The sequence below is a fragment of the Ammodytes marinus genome (assembly GCF_949987685.1).
Source record: "Ammodytes marinus genome assembly, chromosome: 4".
In the NCBI taxonomy this organism is placed as follows: Eukaryota; Metazoa; Chordata; class Actinopteri; order Uranoscopiformes; family Ammodytidae; genus Ammodytes; species Ammodytes marinus.
In genome coordinates this window covers 17,739,736-17,753,192 of record NC_137233.1, presented here as the reverse complement: position 1 = coordinate 17,753,192, position 13,457 = coordinate 17,739,736, and the positions used below count along the sequence as shown (strand labels likewise).

Below are 13,457 nucleotides of genomic sequence, written 5' to 3'. Positions count from 1 at the left end.
GCTGACCTGCTTACTGAGAAAAATGATAATCGTGACCTCAGAGGAGAGAGGATGCCGATGCTCCAGCTGATAATAATGGCAGAGACAGAGCACAGACAGCTGTCGGATAGCTTCTATGTATCCTGTAAGAAATACACAACGCCAACTGGAATAATGATGGAGAGTCTATTAGCCCTCAGTGGGCCTCTAGTCTTTGACGCATCGATTTAAAAGGCTCCTCCGGGTTGTACCCCATTGAGCCCTCTGAACTATGGGAGTAATCAGCCGAAGCTAAATACTGACTCATCTGGCGACACTGTATGTCACATTAGGCACCCATCTGAAAAAATAACAACCAGTCTGCCCTTCTGAAGGGAAGCGTGTCACGCAATGCTAACATGCTGAAATACAGAAGATGTGTGCAGTGGAGGGGAAGAAAAAAGAGAGCACTTATTGATTTTACAACTTAGCGGTGTGAAATAAAGATACAATTAGACTTTGAACCCTTGGATGGACGTGTCAGTGGGTCGATTCACAACTTTTGTCCAGAGTGAAATATCTGGATTCAGATGAGACTGAAATAAGTTCTCTGTCCCCAGAGGATGAAGTCTATTGACTTTGGTGATCCTGTGACTTTTCCCATTAGAACCACAAAGAGATTGGTATTTTAATTTCTTTAGTGGACGGTCTCAACTAATTTTTGTATTTTTGAATTATGTCCTCTTGTTCCGCTCTCTTCTTCTGCCACGGTTTAATGGCGTACGGCTGGAGAATTAGTATCATCCACTGTTTATTGATCCAACCCACTAATGATATTCAAACTAGATTAATGGATGCTATGGATTCATATCAGTTTGAACACAGGGATAATTTGAGAAAGTCTTCGCAGTGCTCAACAGCAGTGCTGTGATACAATGAGGCCTAAAATTAGCCGTCACTCTGAGTGAACAGGATCCACATCCCGGCCCATACATCATAACAGCAGCTCTTTTCTGAGGGAAACCTGATCAGTGCAGGCTCAGATAACAGAGACACATGTTGACCTCACCTGCCTCAAGCTCTCAGTATCGGCACCTTTTACACAGCAGCTACTTCACAGCCTTAGTGACCTGCCAGTGAAACGCAGACCACTTTCAAAACTGGTTTGAGCAGTTCTCCATCAAAAAAGACTGTCATCTGAACCTGGAGTAAAGGAGGGCCGAGTACATAAAGCTCACAAGGGGGATATTATTTCCACCGGCAGCCATTATGAGTGCAAACCCCCGCCAAGCATGACTAAGGTGACATAGATCACAATAAGCAAAGCAAAATGGCTGGACACATTCCCTGTGATTCCACCTGAGAGGTGATACTTGTTGTGACTTGTTGTGTCACATTTCAAACGAAACAAACTGCTTTTATCGTCGATTACATTTCATCACATGGAGAATCTGTGCCGAGGGGAAGTCAAGTCCTGCTGTCTTTGCATGTGTTCAGTGTTCACAGCTCATCTGCTCCTTTCTAAAGCGCCTCCCCCCTCCACAAACCACCTCCAAATGATCCACCAAACAGATTAAACGCTTCAGTTTCAATATCCAAACCTGCTTCACCTTCTTCATAGTAAATTATTCTGATACAATTAAGATGGTTGCACACATTTACGTAAAAAAATTGCTACTCTTTGGTAAAGTACCTTTGCAATGATGTCGAGGACTATGATTGTGTTTTTTGTTGTTGTTTTTACCTAAATGCAAATTTTGGCAAGATCTAGCAAATCCACCTCTCAAAGATGGTGCCGGAGTTATCCATGTCATCGCTTTTGGCACTTGTCTACTCTGACAATAGTCTCAAAATATCTGCTTGTGTTTTCCTTTTGATAATAATAGTAATATTAAATCAAGTGGCTTGGGATAATTTTGGAAAGAGCTGATTCACTTTCTTGTGCCGAGATAGCCAAGGGAACACTACTCTCATGTATTTACAGCAAATATGAAGCTACAGCCAGCAGCTGGTTAGCTTAGCTTAGCATTGACCCTGGACACAGGGGAAAACAGCTAAATCTTACTTTCAGCATCTTTAAATTTCCGCTAATTAACATGTTATATCTTGTTTCTGTAATACATACAGAAAGGGGATGGTGCATGTGGTTTGAGCTAAACTAAAATGATCTGCAGCTAGATCCAGATATTAGAGTAGTATCTATCTTCATGTAACTTTAATGCTATTACATATCAATAAATATCACCTGTACTAAGGATACTGTACTGACACTGGCATTTAAATGGAAGTTGACTATTAAAAAACAAATAAACAATGACTGCACACTGACTCATCCAAAGACCTTGACGTGGGAGAAAGGCCAAGCACTGACTCACAGCTCAAAGTGACCAAGTCACACTGACTGTAATAAGACCATGCAGACTCACTTTTGGCTGAAGGATTAACACCCTCATGTTACGCAAGTCTCCTCTCCTAAAACCACAGCTCTTGTCCAACTTCCACGTCACTCACTAGCCTGCCCTTCAGGACAGTATACGCACACCCCTAAAATACAGTGTGTTTTAGCAGTGGCTCTGTATTAATAGCACAGAAAAACTGTAATCTGAAACCAAAGTGGCTCTGCAGAAAGATGGCTGTTGTTCAGTGAGCCCATTAGTACAATAAACACCATCACCGTTACGTAAGTGGAGAGCGGCGCATGCAGAAGTAGGACGTGTGCGGGGGTGGATGAAGAGTGAATCACAAAGCATAGGTGACCCAGGTAAGCTGTGGTTTTGTTGCAACAGGGAAAGTGGGGGGTTGCTGCTTTAGCTTACGTGAGAGAGAGGGTGAAGTGAAAGCGCTGCCGGAGGCCCTTGAAGGTCAGGAAAGAGTGCGGGGGAAAGTTGCGCGTGGTCATCTCACAGTAGGGCTTCTCGAAGCTGCCCGGCGGACACTCGCACTTGAAGCCTCCCACCAGCAGGTTGACACAGGCTCCGCCGTTCTTGCAGACCCCCGGAGCACAGCGGCCAGAGTGGGAAGACAAATCACAGCGCTGGCCTAAAGAGAACCAAGACAGAGAGAGAGAGATGGGATAGAGACAGGGAGAGAAGAAATGAGGATTAATATTGTTTGTGACAAGCAGCATCACCTCATTGCACCCTGTGGCTTCAACCTTTAGGGACTCCACACTGCTGTATATGCTTTCTCCTCTGTCACTGCAGCTGCTCTGTTTGTGTGCTGGAACTAGCGAGGTGTAGCATTGTTTACTGTGAGTGTACCTGAAATATGCAGCTGTACTGTTTTCAAACATACAGGAGAGGGATACAAAATATATGATGACATTGTTGGCAAAGTGGACTGAGTCAGAGGACTCAACTGTTTCAAATTATGAACCCTGTATTTCTCTTCGACTGTGACTGCTGTTCCAATCTCCCTCTCTCCTCTGTGTCACACCCGGCATGACTCCCCCTCCTCCCTCTGGGAATAAGCTTGCAGTTTGTGTTGCATCTATATTCATTGGGACAACTGGATGTCTCCTAGCGAGCAGTGAGTTGGAAGTGTTTATGCATTCAGACTCTGAAGCCGTCAAACAGAATAATCGCTGACAGTCCCTGCAGGCTGCGGTAGCTCATGATGGTTTGATGAGTTTATGTTTAAAATTACATTATCAACCAGCAATAAGCTGATGTTATACAGAAGCTTTGCATTTTCCTAATGCTGGTATTAAAGTGCAGACAGTCGTTTAGTTCCATTTTTACCAGAGCCAATACATGTCACTCTAAGTTTAAAGATGTGATTCCTTTGAATCAGACTTTCCAAATCAGATCAGATCAAGATTGATTTCCTTCAGATAAAATGGGATGAAACTGTAGTTATATTTCATTGAGTCAGTGATGAATTAAAAGACACTTTGTTGAATTGAAAAAAACTCATCACACTTACAACTTTTATTAGGTAGATCCGAATCGAATGGTCGACTAATCAATTATTCGATGAAAATTCGAACAGAAAATGTATCTACATTTATTTATTTATTTATTATTATTATTCCGGACAATTACACACAATACACAATTTTCTCTTTGCATATTCACACATATTACTTTGTGTTATCGTCCGAAGGGTGGCAGGAGAAGCCAAAGGCTTATCAGGTCCCGCCCCCACTGCCATAAGATTCAGATACACAGCTACTGATAAAGATAAAACATTTTTTATTTTTTTTAAGAAGATGCAAAAAAACAGTCAGTCTGTCTGCTGACCTCGGCTGCAGTCCCATAACATGCAGTGTATTTACAAATTCTTCAGTCAGTGAATGAGTTTTTTTTTAAGTAAATCAATGTTTGTATCCCCACAGATAAATATCTTCTTTTGATTCTCCCACGTATTCTATAAAGTCTTCCATTTTTGAATCGGGTGTTCTGTACACACAGCTGATAATTAACATTTATCTTTCATTTGAATTTCAATAGTCACACATTCCATTAGGTTATCAATTGCAGAGCACATTGTATTTACGATTTCAAACCTTATATTTTGACACAAACCAGTTTAAATCCCTTTAGTTCAAAGTCCATGCTTTTGCCTTCTTTAATCCATGTTTCTGACACTGCAATGATGTTGAACTGGTTGGAGAATTTCTGTAGATATTAAACATATACATCCTTTATCATTTCGTTAAGCATAAATTTAAAGAAAAAAATATCGATATGAATGATTTGATTAACTAAGTAAATAACAAACAAATCAGCTTGGGACCACACCAGGTCAAACAAAGCCAAGTGATCAATTTGAAGGGGAGGAGCAGCACAGCAGTGGGGCCAGACTTGCGCAGACAATGACACAGTGTTCCTATTCTGCCTTCATCCTTCTCTGCCCTGCAGTCCGCAGCTCACATGCGCCATTTGTCTGGCTCCTCTGGATTGGAGGCCGCAGCAGTTGCTCGGGCGAGACTGCACACTCCCATGTGTGAGCTGGGATTTGTGTCAAAGCCACTCAGTCAGCAGTGTGGAACACTTCCGTTATGTGCTTACAGCTCTACTGTAACACTGGCACACACGCATCCTCACTCAACACCACTGGTACACAGGCCTTTTATTTACTCCGACTGTTAATCACTCCACTCACAGTTCACTGAAAGCAAGGTCCTTTGTTTTTATTGCTGCTGTGGGTCCATTCAGTCAAAGTGGATTCCAGAGATGTCAGATGAGACGTTAAGGGTCGCTCGCTGATAATGAATGTTTTGGGCTTAACAGAGATCATTTGGGAACGGTGAGCAAAAGAAACTTCAGCTGAAGATTGCAACACAAATTATGCAGGGATTTTAAATAGTTACTTAAACTTTAGTAACAAGTAATAATTAGTAATAATTAATGAATGCCTTAAAGTGTAGCAGAAACCTGCAGTAATACACAAATAAAAAACTTTTGGTTTTAGCTGCAGTATATCTGCCTGCGTGCTTAGGTCTAACAATCACAAGGAAGAGTTCCTCTTGAAAGAAAGCTGCAGAGCGTGTTAAATATTTACAAACAAGTATTACTACAGGATTGACTTCTTATTGCTCAGCACAAACCTTTATTATAAAAGATATTGTTATAGGTTCCTTTGAGTTGAATGTTAACAAGGTTGCATTGCAAAATGTCTTTATGTAATTTACTAATGTATTACTGTTATGTATGTCTTTAAACCTAAAGCCATCATCAACAGCTTTATTATCATATTTGAGTTACTAAAATGGCATAAAAACGTGTAACATACCAGGGTGCCATGTTTCGGTGCCACTCTGCTCCAGAAGCAGCTAAATGGAGCGTAATAGCGACTCTCCCCTGTCAGCCTATAAAAATGTCCTGTCATGTTCTTCCCGTTGCTCCCTGATGGCAAACAGCCTCTGTTGGCCAGCGGGCTGGAAAACAATGTCTTTCTCTTACAGTGCTGTCTGCCTCGTTATTTATTCAGCAACTTGCCATTGGCGATAAACTACTTGTGTTTCTTTAAGCAGTCACAGTGGTCAAACATGGCATTGACAAATAGAGCTGTACCAAAGACAGATGCTCAGATCGTGACACACGGTGACAATGACATGTGCTCCACTGTAGAAAAACCATACTTGTCAGTAGATTATGGTACAAATACATGCACAGATCGGCCTCCCTGATACGCGCTAAATATCATTTTGGTGTTCAGTTCATCCCGATGGGATATCTCCCCCACAGGTGCTCCGGAACAACAGCTTTAGGTTTCCAGGTGAGCGGCGCAGCGGGGCAGGGATGGGCTCACGGTCACACTTAAACAGAATATCCTGATCAATAATGCAAACACTCTGCTCTATTTACAGCCCTCTGTAAGGCCGTCCCAGCTCTCACACCCTGTGTTTGCTGCCAGCATGAATCATTAAAGTGGCAAATCGCACAAACAACTTCAAGATCCTGTTTTTATTAAGACAGGAGGAGATGCTTCAGCGCTTTTCAAGTTGATTTCTGATTTTGGTGCAGTAATCTCATATGCTTGATTGAACATTATATATTCTTATACATACTCCCTGCTCATAATTGTGATCAGACTGAAAACCAAGGTGTGATCACAAGATATTTTTTAATACTAGGCAACAGCTCCGCAATCAGCATATTTTTAAAAGCTGGTGCAATCATCCTAGCAAATCATATCATGGAATATAAATTAGGGCATTAACACCTCTGCCAACACATTAGTAAAATGATGCTTTCTTTTTAAAGAAGAGGATAATATACGTATCTGCAAAATGGGTTAGTAGCATCTACTGGCTCTTCTAGTTCATAAAAAAAATCCCAGAGGATCTTAACACAAGGAAAGAGAGAGAGAGAGAGAGAGAGAGAGAGAGAGAGAGAGAGAGAGAGAGAGAGAAAGAGAGAGAATGCAAAGTGGACAAAATGTAACATAAGCATAATAAGCATGTATGTGGCTTTGTGAAATTCCAGACACTGCTGTGGATATTCACACTAAAAATCCACACCATCTCTCATTTATCCAATATCAGATAATAACCAGATGCAGTGTTCATTTGTGCGATCGTAGATGATAAAACTTGCAAGAGAACTATCAATGGATGAGGTGTAACTGTGCACCACCCATGTGTGCAAAGCTCCTGCAGAGGACGTTTCCTCTGAGATCTTAAACCCTAAACAGGTGTTTTGGGGCTGCTAGAAACAGATGAGCATCATGGAGCGGGTGAGTCCCTGCAGACGCTCCAAAGATAACAAGCTGAGGGGCAGAGCTACGAGAGCAGGATCTACATTCACTGCAGCCGAAGACAAACTCACATAATTCCTGCGAAAATGCAGAGGTCATAGGCAGGACATTCACTGCTGAATAAAAGCAACCACTCGGGATTACAAAGGTGCATAATGAGATATGGCGATCGATAACACAACAGATACGTGGCCTCCAGCTGTATCTCTGATCAAATCCTCACAATCAATCACAATACGGGTCGTCTAGAACCTGAGGACCAAACACACTCAAACACCTCTCACACAGCTGAATTTTGCTACCGACATTAAACACAGTTTCTTTGTCAATGTCACTATAAAATTCAGTGTTTATGCTCAGTTTCATTGTGTAACTGCGTACCAAGGTTGTCTTACATACAAGATGGAAACAATTAGTTAAATATAACAGAGAGAGCTCTGGTATTGGTTCAGGAATCGGTATTTGGCTGACAGCCTGAGTTGAAGCATCTTAGCAGGAGATAGAAAGTCTGTTTCGTGCATTGCCACAACAACAACTACAGCACGTGAATGCTCTCATGAAAAACAAAAAAGTCCATGTGTCTGGCAGGGTTTTGTTTTAATCATGCCATCTTTCAGGGGCTAATTGTAGTGGGTTTCAGTGCTTGGCAGGTGTAGAAAATAATGGGAGTATGAATATCCATAATTTTTTGTTCCAAAAAGCATGTGTGACCATGAAATGCCACAAATGTGTTCGCAATCACTGAATTAATTACCAAAGTGAAAAAACATGGACTCTCTAATCTCGGGGAGACGGAGGTCAACAGTAAACTGACGGATGATGTTCACATACACATGCAGGATGCTACAATTCACTCATCCACATACACAGACTATGAGAAGAACAGGAAAAAATATGTGAATTGCTCGCCTCGCACTGTGTTTCAAGAGGTACGTGAGCGAGAAGTGAAGCAGGATAACTACCTGTTGTTCAGCGTCTCAGACTCAGCCCAGACAAATCATCTCTCTCCTTTTGGAGAACAGCAAAGATGATCATCATGGCTGTTTGATTTTTTTATTTTCTTTCTACTACCATCTGGCATCGCCTACGGTCCAAAAGTTACACGCACGTACGCACGCACGCATACACGCACACACGCACACACACACACACACACACACACACACACACACACACACACACACACACACACACACACACACACACAATCCAAGCATACCACAGATTGTCCTTCCAACTTTCTTACACATAATCACAGCTATTCAACGCTCTTAGCTACCCACCCGTATTACACGGAGTGAGCAATTTTGCACTCACAAACACACACACACACACACGCACACACACACACACACACACACACACACACACGTACTACACAAGTACACACACGCACAAAAACACACACAACTCCCAAACCCCATCACAGAGTGCAGATTGCTGAACACAATGCTAACTGAAGCAGATCAGTGACAGTCTTGGATCGCATAAGGAAAATACATCCAATAAAAAAAACTGGACGACCTTGTGTGATCAGACAGTCTGACAGCATGATTCAAAGCAGCTTTTAATCATCAACTACACAACTATAATCATCAAATACATAAAGTCTTGCACACTGGATCAAACAGCAACTATGGTCTGATGGTGATTAATGTAGTTGACTGCGGCCACTGCTGCTTTCAGTGTAAAATAATGAAAAATAACGCCCACTTCAACTACTCACACATTCACTCTCCGTCATGCCGATTACCGTTAAAATCACCTGGAGTTCAGCTCCGACACCCACAGCTGTGCATGAGAATATGTAAGTGCCACTCAACCTCGACTCTGTGTGACTGAGCACCCACACGTTCAAATGCCGCCACTATTTCAGGCTTTATAAACAGACGCATGAATAGGTGAAAAAACCTTTTAAGGTTCGACAGGGAATAATGGAGGAATTGCAATTACTGACTGCACAAACAGCAATGTGAATTTCAGATTTTGTATTTTATTTTTTGGCAGAAAATGTGATCATTAGTTTTTAGTTGAGGTAATAATTTCTCAGCTTATGAAATTTAGATATTATAAAAGGAGGAAATAGTTCTCAAGCGTAAGACGAAACCACAGCTTCTGAACATCTGCATGTTAACAAACTCTTCTGCCCCAAATGACTGAAAAAACTTAACAAACAACAGTTCTTGAGTAAATGTACTCGGTATGACTATAATAAACAACAAGCACGCTGCTTAAGACAAGATCAAACCCTAAATCCCATTAAAAAGTCAGGGTTTGACCCACTTAACCTCTCGACAAAAAGACTCCCCCAACATTCATACTGTATAATTTAGCATATTAAATCCCCTTCCTCTTTAACATTTTTTTTTTTACTTTTCCCCATTCCCCTAACTGTAAAGCGAGTAAGAAGCTTTAACCCTTTGAGGATGTGAATAATTTCTGGAGCAGAGACGGAATAACAATTTGCTGCAAATTTGCTGCCAACAGTAATAAATTAGTTCTTCATTATCACTGAAAACGGACCCCTCTGTCCTCTCAAAGTCTCAACTTACTGTGAGCTTTGTGATATATTTTTTTAATGCTTGTTATTTTTCACCACATGGTATTTTACAGCCAGGGGGACACTCTCCATCTGTAGCCATCTATAATTAATAATTTTCTCCCGTTATTCCACTCAGCGATACCGTTCTGGAAAGGGATTCTGCTGTTTCCATTGCCGCATAACATTCAACACAAAGTAAATATTTCTCTGAAAACCTTAAAATAGACATCATTGTTGTTCATGTTCAGTGGATGTTGGCTTTGAGACCCAGTCCACCCCTACAGCTCAGGATGGAGATATGAGTGTAGGTGTGAATAACTGTGTAGGTTTACAGGTTATTCAATGGCTGAGGGAGGCACATCGAGAAGTGGATTTGTGTAGCCTTGAGTGAAAATGAAGAATAAACATTTTGATCATTCATAGGAATAAAAAAAAAGCCATTGATCTGGTAAATAAACAGGAGAGCAGACTAAACTGATCCAATTAAGACGATCAACAGAAATGTGTAGCATCCGTTTACAGGCGTATCTTAGATTGTTTACTTCCGCCGAGGCTGACAGGGATAGCCAAATCAATAACTCATCACTCAGTCTTTGTCTACAGAGCTGGAGCCATCAGTGGACAGGACAGGCAGCGTATATAAAGAGCCAGGTTCAATAAAGAGGGTGAGGGATTGGGACATATGTAGACATTAAAGCCTCCTCTGGGATCTCAAGCAGAAATTCTTCCAGAGGGAATACATTAGACAGGAAAAGTATTCATTGGGCACTCATGTGGGACATTTTGCTTAACCCCTTGCCTCGAACAATACTTCAAAAATAAAAAATAAATAAAACTGCTTCGTCAGTAGGTAAGTTGATATAAAAAAGGAGGGTTCTCACCTGTGTAGTCCTCAAAGCACTCGCAGGTGTAGCCTCCCTCCCTGCTGCGACACACGCCGTGAGCTCCGCAGGGTTTGGAGTAGCAGAGGTCGATCTCCGTCTCGCAGTAGTCTCCTGTGAAGCCGGTGGGACAGCGGCAGCGCAGCCCGGCGATGGGGTGGATGGGTCTGAACAGGATGGTGTCCGAAGTGACAAACGGCGCCAGGCTGTCAAACTTCAGCACGGACACACACTTCATGTAGTTCTCACACGGCTCGCGGAGGCAGATGTTGTCGTCGAAAGGAAGGACTTCCTGGGAGGAGATCTTGGCCAGAAGGCTGCGGTTCAAGTATAACCTCTCCTGGAGCTCCTCTGAGCCGAAAAACTCTCCACCTCCACCTCCACCTCCACCTTCCACCCCTCTCCCAGGCCTGTCCCCTGCCTGGCCCGGGCCTACAGGCAGCGGGGTTCCCACCCCCAACAGCGCGGGCACGGCCACAGACAGGCTGACGTTGAGGATGCGAGCGCTGACGTCCGTGTCGTCTTGGATGTTAAAGATGACCACGTCTGCGGGGGCGGCAGAGAGGACGCGGGCCACACCGTCCAGGAACTGGGCCAGCAGCAGGGAGAGGAAGTGCTCCTGGGAAGTGTTGGCCAGTCTCAACGTGATGCTGTTGGACAGCATTTCATCAGTGATGATGGTGACCTGGAGGAGGCACTGTGCTGACACAGAGTGGACACCATCTGAAATAAAGAAGAAGGGGGATTAATGTCAGACTTTTGATTTATTAAGTGTTCTAAACCAGCGGCTTGTGACCCAAAATACGTTCTTAACGTGATGATGGCAAACCTTTGATGATTGGGTTTGATGAAGATGGCTGGATGTTTCAGGTTTTATGTTCGATTGTCACTAGGTGTACATGGTTTGATGTGCGCTTGTTTGTTTGTTTTCCCATATTTAAATGCTGTGTTTTTATTTGTTGTTTGTGTTTCATCTATCTTATATTGTCTGTGTTCCTTGTTTCATTTGCTGACATATACATTTCCATCAGTGGAAAAGTTTAGTCGAAGTAGAAGTGGAAAATGATTCTTAAATCATATTCTATAAACTTACATTTTAAAACATCCTTTTCACATTTCTGATACAATACTGTAGCTTTTAACAGGCTGTTACTCAGACAGAAGTGCAAGTGACTTTTGACGGGGATTTTCAGGTGCAGATTACATGTTTGGTGCTTTAGTGAGTTATTAATGCAGGACAGTGAACGTGGGACCGATATCAAATGTTTGAGTCTATGTTCATGGTAATGTAGGAACAACAACCATGGCATATAGAGGAATCAGATATATCACACAAAACACATAATTGGTTGGATAACCAGACCAATCCTATAATTGAATTCCTTTAATCTGATAATGTTTAAAAATATGAGTTGATAAGTTATTGACTGATGGCAGCATCAAGGGATAGAGCAGCTGCAGCAACAGCCCATGCAGTATAGGTGCAGGTGCATGGTATGGGGAAGGATTTAAGTAACAGCTGCACCATCACACAGATCAGGTGTTCCCAGTAGAACGTCACGTGTAAACAGTGTTACAACACGGATGTTATTGTAAATGCAAAGAAAGAAAATGCTGATAATGAAGGACTTAGAAGCACAAATGCCACACATAAGCTGACACTTTTGTTCATATTCTTGGCTTAGACAAGCGTTTTCTTTGGTTCTTCCTCATGTGCCAGAACAGATAACAGATGTTATGCCAAGACCAAGAGAGAACAAGTGTATGTTTTTCTTTCATTGCATTCCAAGTTTCTAATCAGCAATTTCAAGCCCGTATTCACAACCCTCACTTTCCTTTCTTTGTGCGGAAGCAGAGATGCTACTTCATTATACATGCCATACTGAAAGCCTTAAGTCTCAGATTCCACGGCTACAGCATTTCTCAGCAACTCTCTTGTGTTTTATCTTGTAGTTCTGATAGAAGATCATGTGCATGTTTTATCCTCTAAACATTCAATTATATGGCTTTGACTGTACACATGTAGTGTTTTATCTGCTAGCTCTCGACTGTACAATACATTCATGCCCACATGAGACCTTTGTTTTTTAACCAACTCAGATTTGATGCATCCCATTTACGGTGACTTTAGACTTTGCTTAGCTTATTTTCTTGCTTGTCTTTCTACCATAACTGCATTTACTTTAAATAAAGCCGCTGGAAGTTCCTGACAGGAGGAGTCGGAGCCCTGCTCACTGAGGAGTAAAATTATAATGAAAACAGACTCGATCCTATAAAGCATCAAATCACTCAGAACAGAAAGGGAAGTTCTGTATGTTGCTAACAAGCACACATGGAAACGATGGATCTGAGTCTGTTATGGTTTCAAGGTTGCTCTAAATCTCGCAAATAGAGAAAGTCAATGTACAACTTAACCTGGATAATTTGTCTCTTTGCCCGGTGACAAGGAGCCAAAATACAAAATATACAAATCTATTTCCTAATCCTAATACTGTATATCTTAAAATATAGAACATTTTAAACGTTCAAGCACTTTAAGTTGTTCATTTATCATCCTTAAACTTAAATTACGCTTCTTGGCCCCTTTGGTGCTGCTGTTAGCATTTCAAATAAAATCAATGGTATCTGGGAAAAAGAGCTCATCCATTTATCCATGCATGCTTTAAAGACAACATTCTCTTTTTAAGTATGAAACAGCAATGATATGTCTGAGGTCTGCATACCACGTCAACAGCGGCACTACTGAGGTTTAGGCAGAAAAACCCAGCCCAGAAGTAAATGATTAACTTTTCAAAACGTAGTCACAAATTGATAACATACAATGCTCACCAGAGCAGCACATTGGACAATCTCCTGCACTTTAACACTTTAAC

General features: G+C 41.8%; 1 protein-coding gene across 1 annotated transcript in view; it reads right to left on the bottom strand.

Annotated features, from left to right (window-relative positions):
* Positions 1-13,457, bottom strand: part of celsr2 (cadherin, EGF LAG seven-pass G-type receptor 2) — a gene marked incomplete at both ends in the record, with an annotated part of 64,225 nt that overhangs the window by 31,252 nt on the left and 19,516 nt on the right. The window contains 2 exons of the mRNA XM_080025330.1: positions 2,775-2,997; positions 10,585-11,307. Of these exons, the coding sequence (XP_079881456.1) occupies positions 2,775-2,997; positions 10,585-11,307 (946 nt within the window). The remainder of the gene's footprint in view (positions 1-2,774; positions 2,998-10,584; positions 11,308-13,457) is intronic.